The sequence below is a fragment of the Microtus pennsylvanicus genome, chromosome 11 (assembly GCF_037038515.1).
Source record: "Microtus pennsylvanicus isolate mMicPen1 chromosome 11, mMicPen1.hap1, whole genome shotgun sequence".
NCBI classification, from domain to species: Eukaryota; Metazoa; Chordata; class Mammalia; order Rodentia; family Cricetidae; genus Microtus; species Microtus pennsylvanicus.
In genome coordinates this window covers 9,056,718-9,074,914 of record NC_134589.1, presented here as the reverse complement: position 1 = coordinate 9,074,914, position 18,197 = coordinate 9,056,718, and the positions used below count along the sequence as shown (strand labels likewise).

At 54.2% G+C, this 18,197-nt stretch overlaps 1 protein-coding gene across 1 annotated transcript; it reads right to left on the bottom strand.

Annotated features, from left to right (window-relative positions):
• Positions 1–288: 288 nt before the first annotated feature.
• Positions 289–18,121, bottom strand: Nherf1 (NHERF family PDZ scaffold protein 1). Its single transcript, XM_075990031.1, has 6 exons — positions 17,111–18,121; positions 5,013–5,174; positions 4,081–4,234; positions 2,427–2,467; positions 1,389–1,478; positions 289–1,157 (listed from the first exon to the last, which is right to left on the bottom strand). The coding sequence occupies exons 1-6, from the start codon at positions 17,531–17,533 to the stop codon at positions 966–968; spliced, it is 1,062 nt and encodes a 353-aa protein (XP_075846146.1). The 5' UTR covers positions 17,534–18,121; the 3' UTR covers positions 289–965.
• Between the last annotated feature and the right edge of the window lie 76 nt (positions 18,122–18,197).

Below are 18,197 nucleotides of genomic sequence, written 5' to 3'. Positions count from 1 at the left end.
GGTTTCACTTGTAGCACCTCCTGGACCGAGGAGCCTCAGGGCCCTCTCAGCTTCCTCTGCCACAATCCCCATAATCACCCCCCCCCCCATTGTCCCTTGTACCAGGGTACACTGGCATGGAGCTAAGCACAGAGCTGGAGGGCCCTGTGGACTCTTGAGTAGCTACAAAGCCACTCCAGGAGTGTCCCACCTCCCAGCCAGAGGCCAGCTCCCTGGGACTCTGGTCTTTGTCCACTCTTAGACCTGAGGGTGTGAGGCGAAGCACCAAAGACGACTCGGAGGCTCAGGTGGTTTAAAGGAACCAGTGAATTTCTGAAGGTGTTTCCTTACAGTGGTGGCACCTGGCTCAGGACAGGCAGAGGCAGCCTGGGTTTCCCCGTGCTGCCCAGGTCTTTCAGAGTGAGAGTAGAAACGAAAGTTTAAGGGTGAAGCCACTGCCATGCTCTGGGTACAAACAACCGGGAAAATCACAAGAATCATGAAAACAAGAACCCCTCTAAATTCTGCAATGCTACACTCTTAAAAAAAAATCAAATGGATCAAAGAAGCCCAAGCCATAGCTCTGAGGACCTCAGGCACCCTGTCCATTATAAGCAATGGCCACTACAGTCAGTCCCCAGTGAGCCCTGGACTTGTCATCACATGTAGTTGAGGGAGAACTTCTTGTCTGGTCCAAAGATCCTTGCTTGGTGTGGGTCCCAGTGATGTCCTAGGCAGACCGGTGAGGGGACACTTGGTAGGATGAAGCCCTCAGGGATAAGTATGGGGACGGGACAGAAACATTCTCCTTCCCTAAAGTGAGAGGGAAGAACAGAATTCCTAAGAAAATCAGATTTGTCAGGAAGGGGTCGGGGTGCTGATGCTGATTTGAATGTTGATTGGTGGGTGACTGGGGAGGAGGGGAGGCTAGGTCAGGTGGGTGGGTGGCTCCACCGTCCAGCACTGGCCAGCGACTGGTCGGGTGCTCAGAGGTTGCTGAACAGTTCATTTTTCTTGCTCCAGTCCATCTGTGGGGCCCGCTTGCTACTGCGCTTCTGGTGGGCCCTCTCTTTGGCCACAGCCAGGGAGATGTTGAAGTCTAAGATGGGGTCGGAGGAGGAGGAGGTAGATGAGGGCTCTGTGGACGCCTGTCTCTTGGGGCTGTCTTGGGAATTTAGCTGTGAAGAGGAGGAGAGAGTCAGTGTCCCTCCCCGAGGGCTCCTCAGTCCTTGGCCTCAGAGAGGTGGAGATCCCTTGGGGCCATGACCAAGGTAGCCAGGTCACTCACAAGAACAAACTGCACCTCCCCACGTGACCTCAAAGGCAGGCTGGTGTGCCAGGAACCAGAGCGGCCTGGAAATGGCATCCCGTAAGGAACTCAGTCACCAGCCCCCATGGGGCCTGCCTACCTCCTCACTGGTATCGCTGGAGGCAGATCTTGCCAGGGCTGGCCTGGGGCTCTCTGAAGCTGCCTCTGCCGGGCCTTCACGGCTGCTCTCCTGGCACAGAGAGGAAAAAGCATAGGTGGGCAGGAGATGAGGAAGGAAACTCCTGGTGAGAAGCTGGAGGCCTCATTAGAGCAGGGTCCTTGCTCAGGCTGGGCCATCCATCCAAATCCCAGATTTATATTACTACATTCCTAAAAGGATTGGGGCAGCCTGGTTCCATCCATCACCTGAGCAGGGGGCAGGGACTGCGGAATCTCTCATCCTCCCCAACACTTTTGAGTACTGACTCACTCTGAATCAGCAACCCAAGAGGGGCTTCTGGGAACACAGGACCACCAAGGTCCTCCTGTTTGGCATGAGGAACGCATATGGTCCCTTAACCTCTGGTAGTCTTCTCCGGGCCTTAACCCCAAAGTAGCCAACCAGGTCTTTAGGAATAAGATGACGGAACATTATAGAACCATCAGAAGGTGGGGATCATGTCTGATTCTTGCCCCCATTAGGTCTCTGTAGAGGAAGCCTTCAAACAGATCTTGCCAACTCCAGGCTCTGTGGTCTGATTCTGAGACAGCCCATGCCAGAGTAGAGGTTTTGGCGGGGTGTGAGCCTGGCACTCAGCCCCTTCCTGGGTCCTTCCATGGCCTCGGCTGGCTCCCAGCCTCCCCCCCCCTCTGCCCGAGGAGGAGGGACTTTGTTCTTCCAGCTCAAACTGGAAGTAGCAGGACCAGAATCCAGACACTGAGGCTCTGTTCTTGGGGGGAAGAATGGCCTCTTCTGTATGGTGGGAGTTAGAGGCGGGGGCTACAGAGGGGCCCAGGCAAGCCTTTTCCGAGTGGCAGCCTCACCCCTGACAGGAGGTGGGGATACTCTGGCGGTCCTATGGCTTAGCACTCAGGAAGACACTGGAACTGGGCCCTGATGTGTCAGCCCGAGCCAGACTCCCAGCCTAGCCCACCACTTGCCCTGTCCCCACAGAGGAGCGGGTAGGGGACCCCTTACCTTCTGTATCTCTCCGTTGGTGAAGGGCTCAGGCAAGGGTCCTAGGTAAGGGAGACAGCAAAGGTTAGTCCAGAACCTCTAGGGGAGGAAGCAGAGAATGCAGAGCCATGCCTTGGCAGCTCACCAGACCCCATACTGCAGGGCAAAGGCTGCAACCCACTGTATGTTTGACATTTTGATGACCCAGTGCCTAGAAAAATTGTTTGACAATTTCAGAAAACAAGACCCCACTACAGTGTGGTACTTTGGTATTTTCAATAAAATGTATTTTCATAATTTGGCAAACTGGGGGGACTTTTGGGGGAGGTGCAGGGGAGGGTCATGCTGGAGTGCTGCTTGATACTGACTGTCCTGTGATGTCCTATAACGAGTCCTTCATGCAGTGCTGGGCAAACACAGCCCTCCATCCACTAACAGTGCTCTCTACCACTGAGCTACCTTTCTGACCCAGGTCAAGATGCCAGGCTTGCTGGAGAGTTAAGATGGTATGGAGTTCAAAGGTAGCCAATCAAAAACAGGTCCCCTGTGGCCAGAGAGATGGCTCAGTGATGGCCTGGTGACCTGAGCCGGATCTCCAAGAACCAGATAGTCAGAGAGAGCTGACTCTCCCTGGCTGTCCTCTAGCCTCCACGTCCACACATCCCAGGTCTGACAGGTTTATGGCCACACCTCAGATTATATAGCCGGACCTGCTGCCTTGGAGGGAGAACAATGCCAAGTACCTGTCACCTGGAGGTGAGGGGACAAGAAGGTTCAAGGACAGTGCCCTGGGCAGGGTCAGGAAAGGCCTGCAGGAGAGAAAGCCAGGCCTGAGGTCACCTCCCATATGGCCTGTGAAGGAGGAAGGCTGTTCCACCTCCATGAAGCAGTCAGGATGGGTGGGGTGTCCCTGTATATTAGTTATGATGCATGTGTGCCTTTGCCCCTGACAGGACTGCTCACTGTGTCGCTCCTCTTGGAGATCTGAGTTATGTGGACCCTGGCCTTCTACTGTAGTCCTGATGCTCAGGGGGCCCCACCCACTGCAAAGTCCAGGGAGGTTTACTTTGCAGCACAGGATACCAGATCACCCTTCTGGAGCCATCTTCCCAGGGAGAAAATCCGGACTAAGGGGTGTGTGTGGGGGGGGGTACTCAGCCCCTCCTGCCTGGTGTGGTGGCCTTACTCACTTTGGCTTGGCTTGAACAGGAGGCGATGCCAGGCTTGGCAGGATGAGAGTGGGGGAGGGGGAAGGAGAGAGCTGGGGCCCAGGGACTGAAGGGGACCCACTACTCTCCAGAGCCAGCAAGCCTGAGTTTCCAAGGCAACTTGACAGAAGAGTGGGGGAGGGGAGCACTGGGCCCCTGTCACTGGACTCTGATCTGCCCAGCAAAGGCTGGAGGCTGTCCCCGGAGTTAACTCTTTCCTCTCAGAGGAATCGCCTGAGAACTTGCTGGACTAGGGAGAGGCTCAGGCCAGGCCTTGGTACTGATCCGAACCTCATCCCCTCCTTCATGACTGTTAACGGCTGTAACCTGCCCCCTTCAGACACTCATGGCCCATCCCTGCTTCTTCTACTCTCCGCCAACCCATGCTGCTGGGTCTCCCTTGCAATCCAAGAAGCCTTAGGCTCTTGGCCACATCCCTGGCTGGGGGTACCCAGCTGTGCACTCACCATCCAGGTGTGCCTGTGATGGGATCACTTTGCACTTCTTGAAGAACTCATCGGTTTCCTTGTCCACCACCAGCAGCTTGGCCTCGTCCCCTCCAGCCTTGATGGCAGATACCACATCCCCATGCTGCTTGCCCTCCATGCAGACACCATTGACCTGTGAGGCAGGGCAGGGACGGGGATGACCCACACAGGTCTCAGTGCTGGGGAGGGCAGGTGGAGGAAGTCCCTCTTGGGAATGCTGATTCCCTCAAGTGCTCAGTCCTGAACCCAGCCAGTCAGTGGTTCTCTGAGAGTCAGCTGGGAAGCAAGACAAATGGGAAGAGCCAAAGAAAATACCCAGAGACTACACAAACACAGCTGGAGCGAGCAAGGGGAGGCCTGGGAGCCTGGGCCGGGCTCCTCTCCGACCTCCCTCTCTGGGCCTTGGTTTTCTCATGTGTAAAGTGAGAAGTCTTGGAAGAGCTGATCTGTGGCTCTAAGGTTCTCACACTGTGATTCTGGGACCAGCCCAAGCATTTAGTTCACGTTTCCTCTCTGCTGAGCACAGCCGAAGAACAGAGTGTCTCAAAGCTGAACTCAGGAGAGGCCATTGGTCCAGCCTCACGCCTGGCTGGAGTGCCCAGGCATCAAGAAGGCCATGCAGGTGGCCTCTGGCATCTACCTGGATTTTGGCAGGTAAATCATGGGCGTAGGGTGTGCATTTGGTGAAGCAGAACCCGAGCGAGGGGAAAAGAAACCAGCCTGCTGGCATGGCACTCCCGCCTACTGCGTAACGTCCTTCTTTCCCATCCTCCGCTCTACCTGAGTAGCTGTCTGCCATCCAGCACCTTTGAGCTGGCCATAAGCCATGGGTTAATCAAACCATAGATGGCATAAGGCTGCCCCAAAGCACCAAAGATTAGGAAGGAAGAGAGCATGGTAAAGGGCATCACCTCCACGATGCGGTCCTGGGCCCGGAGTCCAGAGGCCTCTGCTGGAGAGTCTGGGTCCACTGCTCGGATGAACTGGCCTGGCTTAGACTTGTCACTGTGCAGATTGAAGCCATAGCCATTGGGGCCTTTCTTCATGGTACAGAGCCGAGGCCGGAGCTCACGCTGCGGGGATGTAGGAAGCACTCATGTCATTCCACAGTATCCCAACACTGCCTTCTCCAGCTCCCTGGCTCGAAGGATTTGGGATAATCCAGTGGCAATTGGAGCCCTCAGAGCAGGGCAAGAGAATCTGGCCAGGGCTCAGATGTGAGTAAACACTTAGCACTGTGGCGAACTGAGCGGCTCTGGGGAAAGCCGCTGTCCCTGCCTGGGGCCAGTTTCCCTCTTTGCCATTACGCACAGGCTGTTTTGGAATTATCCTTCCCCACCCAGGGCTCACCTGGCCCTCCGAGGCCTGGCTGGATACTTGAGGCTCCTGTGCAGGCCCCTGGCCCCTGTATCTGTTCTTGGTTGTAGAAGGCAAGGACAGCTGTTTACTGAAAGCTGGCCAACCTGTTTACAGTAAAGATCTGGATCTCTAGTGGGCTCCCTTTTTGACCCCAGTGAGCCAAATGGCCCAGTGAAATGTGACCCTGATAACCTGAAACCCCATAGGTGGCAGGGCAGAGGATCCTGGGGTAGATGGGACCATCCCCAGCTCTAGGTCCTGCCAAGGATATAGGAAACAAAGGGTGTGTGTATGTGTGTGTCTCAATAATTCCCAAGGATTTATATGGGGAGGAGACCATGAAAACCAGGGCAGGGTCAATGTCGTCAGAGACTGTGGCCTGGAAAGCAGGGCCTGTTACTTTTTGGTTTGTTTGTTGTTTGTTTTGGAGACAGAGTTTCTCTGTGTAACTCTGGCTGTCCTGGAACTCACTCTGTAGACCAGGCTGGCCTCAAACTCTGAGATCTGCCTGTCTCTGCCTTCTGAGTGCTGCCATTAAAGGTGTGCGCCACCACCGCCCAGCCTGTTACTTTTAATATTATTTATTGTGTGTGTGTGAGAGAGAGAGAGAGAATATATACACCACAGTCCACATGTGGGGTCAAAGGACAACTTGTGAGAGTTGGTTTGGTTCTCTCCTTTCACCACGGGGGGCGGAGATCAGGTTAGCAGACTTGGTGGGAAATCGCCTTGATGCCCTGATCCATCTCACCAGCCCCCCTTCCCACAGGACACAAGCAGGTGTCTCCTGTGCACCCAGACACTCAGCTGTCAACAGTTTCAACATCTCCCATCTTCTCCGGCAGCTGAGCTCTGAAGCAACAGCCTTGATGCCCACACGACACAGACTGACGGATGGATAGAGTATGGACACAAGCCTGCAGAAACTGGAGGCTTTGTAAGCCCTTCCCAAGCACTACCCTGATCCCAATTCCAAGCCTGGGGCAGCCTTTTGGCCACTGGCAGGCTGACTAGCCCTGGGTTGCCACCCACCGTGTGGGGCAACAAAGGTTCACCTACTAACTTGTGACTTGGGGCGAATCATTTCCATTTCTGAGCCTCGGGGGGTCTTCCTTTATAGAGGGTGTTGATTGCTACCTGCCTCTCCGGGTTACTGCCGAGGCCCAAAGACATAATGACACAGTCTAAAGCAGCACTTTGGAACTCCAAGTCCCTGCACAGACCTGGAGGTTACCATTGTTCCTACTAAGTCCCCACGCATACCAGGCTACACCATTGTTCTTGCTAGTAAGAACAGTCACGTAACTCTGGGATACTGGGTCGGGGAGGGTGGTGGCCAGGTTGCTCTGAAACCCAAATCCTCAGCTGGGGGTACAAAAGGCAAGGGAGGGGACAGGCGGGAAGGACCGAAGCGGGGGTGGGGGGGGAGACTTACAGGCCTCCAGTCCCACCTTATCTGCATTAAGAGCCCATCCCTTCACTTGGTGGAGGCAGCAAGCACCTTAACCCAATGAGTTTGATCTCCAGGACACACAAGATAGAAAGGGAGAAGTGACTCCCCCAGGTCGTCCTATGACCATGGCACACCCACCCCCACACAGCATACATACAAACACACACACAGTAGATTTTAAAGATGGAAAAGAATGCTTGAGCAGGTTTTGTGTTCAGGATGTTGGTGTGCAGAGTCCAGAAGACAGAGGAGGTGATAGTTGGCATTTTCCCTAGTGACCCACCCAGATCCCAGGGACCCCTCACTTCAAACAGCAAAGACAACCCTATGAGCAGCAAAAAGAGGGGACCACAGGAGGCCCCTCCTTCCCTCAGCCTATTCAGCCCCTTACCCCGCCGTGACAGAGTCCCTGCCGCAGCCCCCCAGCATCACGTAGTTCTGGGAGTGAGGATTCTCCTCCTTCCAGCTAATCCCTCCATAAAGCTGCCACGGGCCCTCCCCCCAGGCTGCCTAGGTGAGCTGAACAGGTCTGACAAGTTGCTGCCACCAGGACAGGCTCAGCTTTCGGCTTCAGCCACACACCTCCCGAGGCCCTCAGTTTGTGGAATCTCAGTTTGCCTCTCGTTCCTCCCCACCCTCCCCACAGCGGCCTGGATGTTAGCTGTTTCCGAGACAGGGAAATTGCGACTCAGAGAAGTTAAGCCCACTCAGTCTGACTGGGGACCTGCCTTCCTCCCACCACACTGAGCTGTCCTTAAGCATTGGGTCCAGCACTAAGCAGTCTGGAGTGAAGGCTAGCGAGGGGCAGACGGTGGGGGCTCTTCACACACTAACCAGGTGTCTGGGAGCCGGTGAAACCACAGGCTTCCTTCCGGGAGCTCCATGCCTCTGGCAGCCAGAGCCCCAGCCCGAGCGGAAGGATAAAGCCCGACCTGGGTGACTGGGGCTGAGAGCATGCCTGGGCTGGCACTGTGGCTAGAACCAGGCTGAGGGTTCAGGAGAGGTGGCTCCCTAGTCATGGGCAGGGCTGGGTTAGCTGTCTTTGCTTCCAGTTCCAAGTCCCTGCTTCGGGTTTTCCCTACTCCACCTCAGCATGGGTTACCTCAGCATTCCTTCTAGTGACACGTGTCAGAGTTCAAAGGTCCACTTTGCAACCTTCTGGCAACACGAGGACCCTGCGTAAGGGGAAAGGCAGCCTCTACTCTTATCTCCAGAAAGCCCCCTCCATGTAGTACTCACAGACCTCCCGTGCTAATGGGTCCCTTTCAGAAGTCTCTAGAGCAGTGATTCTCAACCTGTGGGCGTCGAACGACCCTTACTCAGGGGTCATACATTAGATACACTGCATATCAGATATCTGCATTATGATTTATAACAGTAGCAAAATTACAGCTATAAAGTAGCAACAAAAAAAATTGATGGCTGGCGGTCACCGCGACACGAGGAACTGCATTAAAGGGTTTCGGCGTTAGGAAGGTTGAGGACTCCTGGTCTAGGTCTCTTCTTTCACAAGCTGGGGAGAGGAGAGATTTAAACTTTCAGAAAAACTAGTCAGTTCCCTTCCAGTCCCCAGGAGCTGTCACTGCAGCTGCTGAGTCAGCCCATCCGAGCTTGGGTGGAGCTTAGAGGAGTCCCCTGGGGGCAGGCCTCTGGTTCCCAGGCCTAGAGCCAAGTCGAGATGGGGGAGGGGCAAGGTACTAGAGCTTGGACTCCGCGGTTGGGAAAAGAGATCAAAGGGAAAAGCTCGGCACTCTCCTGGGCTTGGTGTGTGTGCCCCTCTACCCTAAGCGGCCTTGTGACTTGTGCCAACTCCAGAAGGATACACAGCACGGGGGGGGGGGGGGGTGGGCACCTCATGGGAACATGGGCCCAGGGCGTACATCCAGCCTCCACATAACACTTCCAAAGTAAAAATGGGGACTGGTCCAGGCAATGGTATCAGAGGGTGGCTAGTGTCAAAGGACCTGAATGGGACTGGACTAACTGAACTTCTCTTTCAGTTTTTCCCAAGAGGGCCCGGAGCGCCGCCTCCAAACCCTCCTCAAGGAGTCTTCTCCCTCCTTCCTTTCTCAGACTGCCCCTTGACCCTCTGCCCCAGGATCCTAACCCCACCCTAAGAAGCCAGGCCAACATCTCCACCCACGCTGTGCAGGCCAGGGAGAGAGGATGGGGGCACGGAATTCAATAGTCTCCACCCACGGGCCACCTGGAAAGCCGAGGAAAGTCGATACCCTAATCCTAGGGCTGTCTCTGGGGAGCAAGCCCAAGGCCGCTCCCTGTTCCCCCTTGAGGGAGGTCTGCTGGGTAGCTGGGGGACAAAAGCCCCTTTGGGCCTGGCCCCTCCCTGGCTGATACCATGGTGATGGGCTCAGGAGAAATGGCCGGGCAGTTTCTACCAATTCCCAAGGACTAGCCAGCTCCAGGCCCCAGTAGTGATGGGCTATGACAGTGGGAAGACGCCCAGGGTGACCAGAGAATACTTTTTAAGACTGTTCTTCACCAGCCCAGCCCAGCTCAGCCCAGGGTTCTTATTTATGGAAATGAGCCTGGTGCCCCGCTGTCCCACACAGGGGAAGTAGCCCCGACAGAGATGAGGGAACAAGAGGGTCAAAGAGGAGACCTTAGTGGGAGGGGCTGGTGACATTTCTGCTTTGTTGTGGGAAGCAGCGAGGGTTTTTGTTTTTTTCCTTCCTCATGGACCTGGGGACATAGGCTTGGAGCTGGCATTGTTCCTCAAGGAAGCTTGAGGGAGGTGGCTTGGTTCTGCCTAGGGTTGCCACGGAAAGGCAGCACGGATGCTATCCTTTAGGCAGGCTGAGAAGTGACCAGGGGCTTGGAACTCTGGGCGACTTCAGCCCCTGTAGGCTAACGGTGTCCTCTGCTCATCCTGATGAGGGCTTGGCTACTACAAAGTCTGATGTCATCTCAAGCACCCTGTAGGACCCCTACCTCTTCATCTCAGATGATGTCATCAAGTTCCCCGGTAGGACCCTTCCTCTTCATCCGTACAAGAACACTTCTGGTCACAATTGCTAGTGTGTGTGTGGTGGTAATAGTGGTCCTTGTAGGAGCCAGGAAGCAGGAGGAATCAAGGGAGCTAAAATGGGCGCTGTTTCACAGACACCAGTACTCCTCAGTGAAGAGGCCCTAAGCCAGGTCCTCGCTTTGACTAGTTGCTCTGACTAGTGCCTCCTCTCAGTGCTGGACAGGGAGCCTTATGGGGAAGCAGAGTTGCTCGGCTCTGTTCTCTTCCAGGCTGGGGAAGCCTGAGACAGAGCCGGCTGGTACCTGGGCTACTGCCTAGCTGGATACCATCCAAGGCTGGCCGCCAGGTGCCTTCCTGCCTGCCTGGCATGCAGTCCACCATCACCAACCCCCACCCTTCTCTCAGAAGCTGCCGATTTATGGGCTGTCCCAAGAGGCTAAGCAAGGACAATCAAGGAGCTCATTGTGAAACAGGGCCTCATTACTGAAGTAACAAATAGCAGTTACCGTTTATTGAATGTATGATATGGACTAGGCACAATGCCGAGGGCTTTATATTTATTTTCTCACGTAAACCCCAATTGTGACTCTTTAAGGGAAATATGCCCACATTTCACAGAGGGGAGAAAGTTGATAATGGGACAGCAGGATTTGAAGTCAGAGCTGGAGGAACACGACAGAGTACAAGTATACCAGGTGTGGGGGATTTCAGATATAATCAGGCATGGTGACTATGACAGGCAGGGAGGTCTCTGTGAGGGGGAGGCCAGCCTGATCTACACAGTGAGTTCTAGCACACACACACCCTTGCAAAAAAATGAGATAATAGTCAAAATGTAATCAAAATACAAAATATTATCATTTCAAGTTTGGATTTGTTTAAAAACTTGAAATAGTTGCTGGATGTGGCAGCGCACGCCTTTAACTCCAGCACTTGGAAGGCAGCGGCAGACGGATCTCCGAGGCCAGTCTGGTCTACATAGTGAGTTCCAGGACAGCCAGGACTACACAACTACACACACAGAGAAATTCTGTCTCAACAAACAAACAAACAAATAAAATGCAAACAACAAAAGAAAGAAAGAGTTTACCGCTTTTTATTTGTGCAAGTTGAAATCCCTAACCTAAAATCTGAAGTGCAAATTGCTCCAAAAATCTGAATCCCCTACTTTCCCAGACAGGGTCTCCTGTAACCCAGGTTGGCCCACGTTGGCCTGGCCTCAAGTTCACTACATATCCAAGAATGACTTCCCAGAAGGCTAGGAATCACAGGTGAGTGCCACCATGCCCAAGTTTAAGTGGCACTGTGGCTAGAACGCGGGGCATCTAGGCAGGCACTCTCCCGACCGAACTAGGTCTCTGCATCTCGGGTTTGTATAAATCTTCCAAAGTTGGCAAACATCCAAAACTCAGAACATTTCTAGTCCCAGGAATGTTAGATAAGGAATATCAACCGGCACCAGGCCCCATGTCCAGCGTACTTCCGCTTGGATACTTCACATGGTCCGTGGCTAGACTCAGCAACCTCACTCTGCCGCTATGTTGCGGGCAGCCCCAGACAGGCTCTACTCCTTGAACTTGCCGTGGGCATTGGGCCTGTGCCCTGACAAGCACATGGGGAGGCTGCCTTTGTCTCTGATCAGATTTAAATCTGGCCGATTTTCTCTACGGGTTGCCATGCTGCCTTTGAAGTCACCTGACTTCAGGGAGTCTATAGCACTTGTCCTTATTTCGGATACAGGACTGAAATATCCTCACGGCTGGAGATGTGAAGAGTGAGCTGTTTTACCTGGAGGGGAGGCTCAGGCCACAGTCAAAGCCAGCCTCCTGGGGTCTCCGCACTGCAGGGAAACTAGCAAGGCAAAGTAGGGGTTGGGATTTTGTTTCCCAGGCTCCATTCTACCCATGAAGGGATAGGAACTACCCCTTCTGGGCTGAGCTACTAGGAAGCATCTCCACTTTTCTGGGGGATAGAATGCCTTAAAGCTCTTGCTCCAACAGGAATGAACCTTAGTTAACCCAACCCCTGCATGAAGCTGGTTCAAGCACCCTCAATTGCCCATCTTACCTGTAGCCTTATGTATGCCAGACAAACTTTCACTGAGCACAAAGAAGCCCGAGTTTACAACACCGTGATGGTTCTGATGTGATTGGTCCAAATTTATCTGGAGAGCCAGGCCCTGAATCATAACTCAACTGTGTGGCCAAAGGGAGGCCCACACAAAATGGGGTCATGGTTGGGTGGCCCAACAGCTCTCTCCATCCCCATAAAAGACCTGCCTGGGAGCCTGGCGGCGCACACCTTTAAGCCCAGCACTCGGGAGGCAGAGGCAGGCGGATCTCTGTGAGTTTGAGGCCAGCCTGGTCTACAAGAGCAGGACAGGCTCCAAAGATAGAGAAACCCTGTCTCCAAAAAGGGCCTGCCTGGGGTGATGGTGATCATGTGCATTAAACACATTTCCTTTCCAAAGGTCCACCCTACCTTCACCTTCGACCTTCAGACCGATTAGTAAACACCAATGATCAGCAGCTATAGCTTATTTTCCCCAGAGAAGAGGCCACAGTTCCAACATACTTTGACATTGCCCCTTGGCCTTCAAACTCCTAGACATTGCCCCACTTTTTCCCAGAGGCTCCATAGGTGGGCAGTTCCTTCCCATCAATCTGGGGTTTCCTGAGAAGGAAGCCCTTTTCTGCTTCTAAGACAATCATTCCAAACAGACTAACTTATTGACGGCCCCAGGCTAAGATGCAGGGCCACACTGGCTAAACTGCAGAGAAAATGACCCCACAGTGGCATGACCTATCCATTTCTTTTTCTTTTTGTGAGACAGGCTTTCACTGTATAGCCCTGGCTGGCCTCAAACTCATAGACTTACCTGCCTCTCCTTCCCTAGTGCTGGGACTAAATGTATGCACCACCACACTGGGCCTTGACCTGTCCACCTCAAAGCCAAACACCCAGCAGTGTCCTTCCAAAGTCTGCCCTTCCGAAGCTCTACCTTGGCCAAATTAAACCTGTCCGTTAACTGCACCCGCCCATCTATCCTGCTTCCCGGGGTACCTACACTGTCTTTGCCTCTACGATCAGGGTCAGGCTAGGAGGAACCTGGCTGAATCTGAGTGTTTTCCCATCCGTGTCTGTCATCTGATTGCTTTTCCTAACAACCCTGTAGGCTGGGGACCGGTATCCCATTCCACTGACTGGAAGTGAAAGCTTGCAGGGACTAAGGCTCCAGAGCCAGGAAGCAGCAGGGCGGAGACTCTCAACACTACTGTGTCTGACCCCAAAGCCTAGACTTTTGGCCTCCCTGTCAAAGGGGAAGCTGCCAGTAGGTAAGAAGGAGTGGGTTGATTCCATCTGGAATTTCATCTCTAGGTGTCCAGGATGCACAAACAAGCCCAGGTGTGCTGGACTGCGATGGACTGGGACAAAGGTCCCTTACAGCTGTTCACTCACTAATTCAAAAACCATTTATTGAACACCTCCCTATAGTAGATATAGAGCCCTGTCGGTGGAATAGCCAACACTGGTTGGAATAGGAATAACCCAAGGCTGTGCCCCGGGGCTTCCTGTGTTTCAGAGGTGGAAACTGTGACCTCGTGAACACAGAGACACAGGATGTATAGCTGGCTTGAGGGGATTCAGATCTTTGGTGTGGCTGGGAAAACGCAGAGCAGTGGGAGAGTGGGTGGCCAATCCTGTAGAGAACCACGGTACTACATAGAACTATTGTTATTGTGAAATATTGATGCAGCTGGGCAGTGGTGGTGCACACCTTTGATCCCAGCACTGGGGAGGTGGATCTCTGTGAGTTCAAGGCCAACCTGTTCTACAGAGCAAGTTCCAGGACAGCCAAGGCTGTTTGTTACGTGGAGCAACTGTCTGGAAAAACCAAAATAAATAAACAAATACATGAATACTGATGCAGAATCTTGTCCTGTAGCCCAGGCTGGCCCTGAGCTAGCAGTCCTCCAGCCTTTGTCCACAGTGTGCTGGGATTACAGGCCTGAGCCACCACACCCAGCTCATCACGTAAACAACAGGGATCTTCGAGGACTCTGACCACTGGGCTTGGCCACAGCTGCACCTGCTCAGGTAGGGAGGAATCAGCGCTATGAACTATTTATTACTTCAAATGCCAACAGTCAACATTTACTGAGCACTTGCTTAGCTGCCAGTATTGAGTGACTTACACACTCTTATGTAATCCTAATAACCCCGTGAGGTCACTGCCGTCATTCCCAACTTACACAATAGGAAACAAAGGCTTAGGGAGATGAAGAAACTGGGCTCCAGGCAGGTCAGCTAGTACAGCTGAGCTGGCTCAGGTCTGCTCAGGCCCTGTTCTGGGCCAAAATTCAAGGATTTAGGCCTTGTCCTGTGTCTGGTAGGAAAAGACCACAGGAAAGCAGGCAAAGGACTGGTGAGGTTGTTCAGACAGTAAAGTTCTTGCTGTACAAGCATGAGGACTTGAGTTCAATCCCCAGATCCCCCCCAATAGTGGGCAGTGAGGTTTAGGTTTATTCCTATTTCTGGGGAGGTGGAGACGGGAGGATCTCTGGGGCTCACAGGCCAGCCAGCTTAGCCAGATTCATAAATTTTGGCCTGGTGTGCCTTTAATCCCAGCACTCAGGAGGCAGAGTTAAGTTCTTTGTGAGTTCAAGGCCAGCCAGTCAACACAGAGTTCTAAGCCCAGCCACGGTGATGTAGTGAGATCCTGTCTCAAAACAAATCAACTAACTATCCCTACAAATCTAAAAGTCCCAGGCTTTAGCGTGAGATGTTGTCTTTGGGAACAAGGTGGGGGCTCAATGAGGTGGAACACACCTGTTACCCCAGCATCTGGGAGGCAGAGGCAAGAGAGCCTCTATGAGTTGAGGTCAACCTGAGATAAGCCAGAATTACATAAATAAAACACTGCTTTTTCGATAAAGAAACCTCTACTTCTTTGGGCCTCAGCAGGCCAGCGGGGATAGCCAATGTTCCAGGCACCTCTCTTCACCTGCCCTGTTTGCTCTTGGCCCACCAAGATGCCACTCAGTCGCTGCCACAGCATCCTCTGGCTGACACCTCTGTCACATGAGAACCGAGGAGGTTAACAGAGCAGTTCCCGCTCTGCAAACAAACCCAGGCTAAAACTAACTGTCAAATCTCAGCTGGGCGCCTTATACATAGAGGGCAGGGATGCCTCAGTGTTTACTGGCATATTTTACTAGATGAGGCACGGGGGAGTGTCAACTGCAAGCTTACCACACCAAGATATGGGAGCTCTATACCAGAGAAGCTTAGCAGAACAAAGCTCAAAGGACCGAATTTTTCAAGGTTTGGGCAATGATGACCTTAACCATCTATCAGGGTACTAGTACCGGCTGCTGTTCTGATAACTACCGAAAAGACGGACCATGTTGCCCAGTGCTCAGAAAGCGACTGCCATGTCCTATAGGTGTCCCCAGGATGGTGCTACTTTGAATCTCCTGGACTGAAGAATTGACACACAGGTAGGTGGTCCTACCACCACCCGGGGACCCTGACTCAGGACAGATCTCCAAGAGGAAGCCCCAGCCCACTGCCGTTTTAGATACAAAACAGTCTGATGTAGAACCTTTCACAGCAGCCTCAACGTGGCCCTCCAGCACCCAGCAACACCACCGAAAGGGCAAGGGGAGGAGCTGAGCGCGACTGGGGGCCGCTGGTTATCTGCTCTGATGCTAAAGTCCAAAGGAAAAAAATAGGGGGTGGACGTAGACGTGAAGGTAATAGTGAATCAGTGGACCTGGGACAAGGTTCAAATTGGGTTTGTGCCTAGGAGCAGAGGTCACCTGTTCCAATTTGCTGCCAGGGGCTCTACGACTGCTTGCCAATGCCAATTGGCACTGGCAGGAAGTGGGAACCTGGTGGCCCTGGCATTCTCAGCACCAAACTCTGGCAGAACAGGGCTTCTGGTGACCTCACTTCCACCAAACCAGTTGGTACTCTCAGACTCCACCTTCAACCTTAAGGCTGAACAGTGCCCTTTCTCTGTTGAGGGAGAATCTTCCTGGCTCCATGGATACCGCTGCCACATGTCCTTGCTACCAGGTAGAGAGCTAGTGCACTGAAGGGATCCTGCTCCCCAGTCTGAGCCCGGAGCCTGGCTTTCCTCCCTCCTGGCTCTCTAGGGATGGAAGCTCAGCACAACAGCTCCTGTTTTGCCAGCTGCCCCTCCAGCAGCTGATCCACAGTGGAGTTGTTTGGGGGAAATACCGAACACGAGCAAACCCAACCGGCCGACTTGCTGTCAGGACACTGGGGTGAGCAGTGACAATACAAGGGCGAGACCACCTGCCCACGTGGACTCTGAGGGACGACGCCTGGCCTTCCGACTGCGCCCTCCCCCAACCATCTTTCTCCTTCTCCTCCTCTTCCAAGGTCCTCCCACCAGGCTCCCAGATACCAGCTAGCGAGCGCTTACTCCTCACATTCCAGAGGACCATAAATCCTCCAGGGTGGCAGAGCCACCACCCCCAAGCCGCCTGTGTGCCTCCTCCCTGTACCCCACCCCCACCCCTCGCTCTGAGACGCTGGGACTTCCTCTCTTTCTTAGAAGTCACTTTAGACTTGAGAAGGATGAAGTCCAATCGGTGCGAGTTAATGAAGCACAAACTAGGGAGCCGAGGAGGTTTGGGTAGGGCTGCAAGGGCCTTCCTAGGGACCTCTTGTTTGTTACTCAGTCTCCAAGCCTATTTTACCTACCATCTACAAGGGGAAAGAGTGACAGAGACAGACAGACAGACACACATACACACAGAAAGAGAGAGAGAGAGAGAGAGAGAGAGAGAGAGAGAGAGAGAAGAAAGAAAGAAAAAAAGAAAGAAAGAAAGAAAGAAAGAAAGAAAGAGTTAAGCTTAGCTGTAGACAAGGGCAGCCCAGGAAAAGGCTCCAGGGAGTCCGGGATGGGGGTCAGAATTCAAGTAATGGGAGCCGAGAAGGGGACTGAATTCTTTTGCGACACCTCCCCAAAGTTCAAGGGAACCGAAAGTGCAGGCGAACACGGACAAGGCTACGGGGTCGCGGGTCGGAGTCCGAAGCCTCAGGAACAGCAATCGCTTCGGGTCAGAGGGCGGAAGCCGTTTCCTCCTCGCTGCTCGAGTTTCAGAAAGTGCTGGACGTCCGGGGCGCCCAAGTTTCTCCGGAATCCCAGTCCCATACACAGCTCAGCCCGCACTTACCCGCTCCAGGTGGCTCTTTTCGGCCTGTTCTCCAGTCTCCTGCGCGACAGTGGCGACCGGCTGCTTGGCTTCTTCGGACTTCTGGGTGCGCAGTAGGTCCTCCCGGATCGAGACGCCCAGCTTCTTGAGATGCTCGTCCGTCGCGGGGTCGACCACCAGCAGGCGCACAGAGTTGAGCGCCGCGCGGATGCGGCTCACCACCTGCTGATGGGTCTCCGTCTCCACATTCTCGCCGTTCACCTCCACCAATCGGTCCCCGGCCAGCAGCCCTGACTTCTCGGCCGGGGAGCCGGGCTCCACCAGTCGGATAAACTGGCCCACCTTGCCCTTCTCCCCGTGCAGGTGGAAGCCGTAACCGTTCGGACCCTTCTCCAGGCAGCAGAGCCGGGGCAGAGGCTCCCCGGCTGCCGCGATCACGCTCATCTTGCCCTGCGAACGCTCAGCGCGGTTCCTGTCGAAGGCCGGGGACGCACGGCCTTTCTTCCCGCTCCGCGGAGCTCGAGTCGGGAGCTGAGCACCTCACTGGGGACAGTGAGCAGGTGTCCCAGGAACCGCGGTAGCGAACGCACAGGAAGGGAGGGAGCCAATCCCCGCCCTGCGCGGTGTCTGAGCGTTCCAGAGCCCGCCCCAGCTCCTAAAGCTGGGGGCGGGGCTGTGCCGTGGGTGTGAATCACCGTGGACCAATCAGAAGCCATTAACTCGAGCTCTTGGGCAGGGTGAACAAATCTGGCCAATCAGAACGGTGGGGGTGTGGCTTGCACTCGGCGCGGCTCCCCGCAGCGGGAGAAGAAAAGAGAGCCCAGGAAGTGGAAGTGTTTGTTACCAAGTGCGGAGTTGGGTCGATGGGGCGGGGCCGGGGCCAGGGCCGGGGCCGGATTCCAGGTACTGAGCCCAGGGGCCTCGCGGGCTGCGCTCTGGTTTCCACGCCGTGGAGGCGGATTTAGAAGAGTCAGTCTCGGGGTAAAGGATCCTCAATGCTTTAACCGCCGTCAACCAAAGCCTGTTGCACAGCTTGGCTCGAAGTGGGGGGAAGGAGGGGAGCAACAGTTGTCGGGGAAACCATCCCACACACCCCCACTCACTCCTC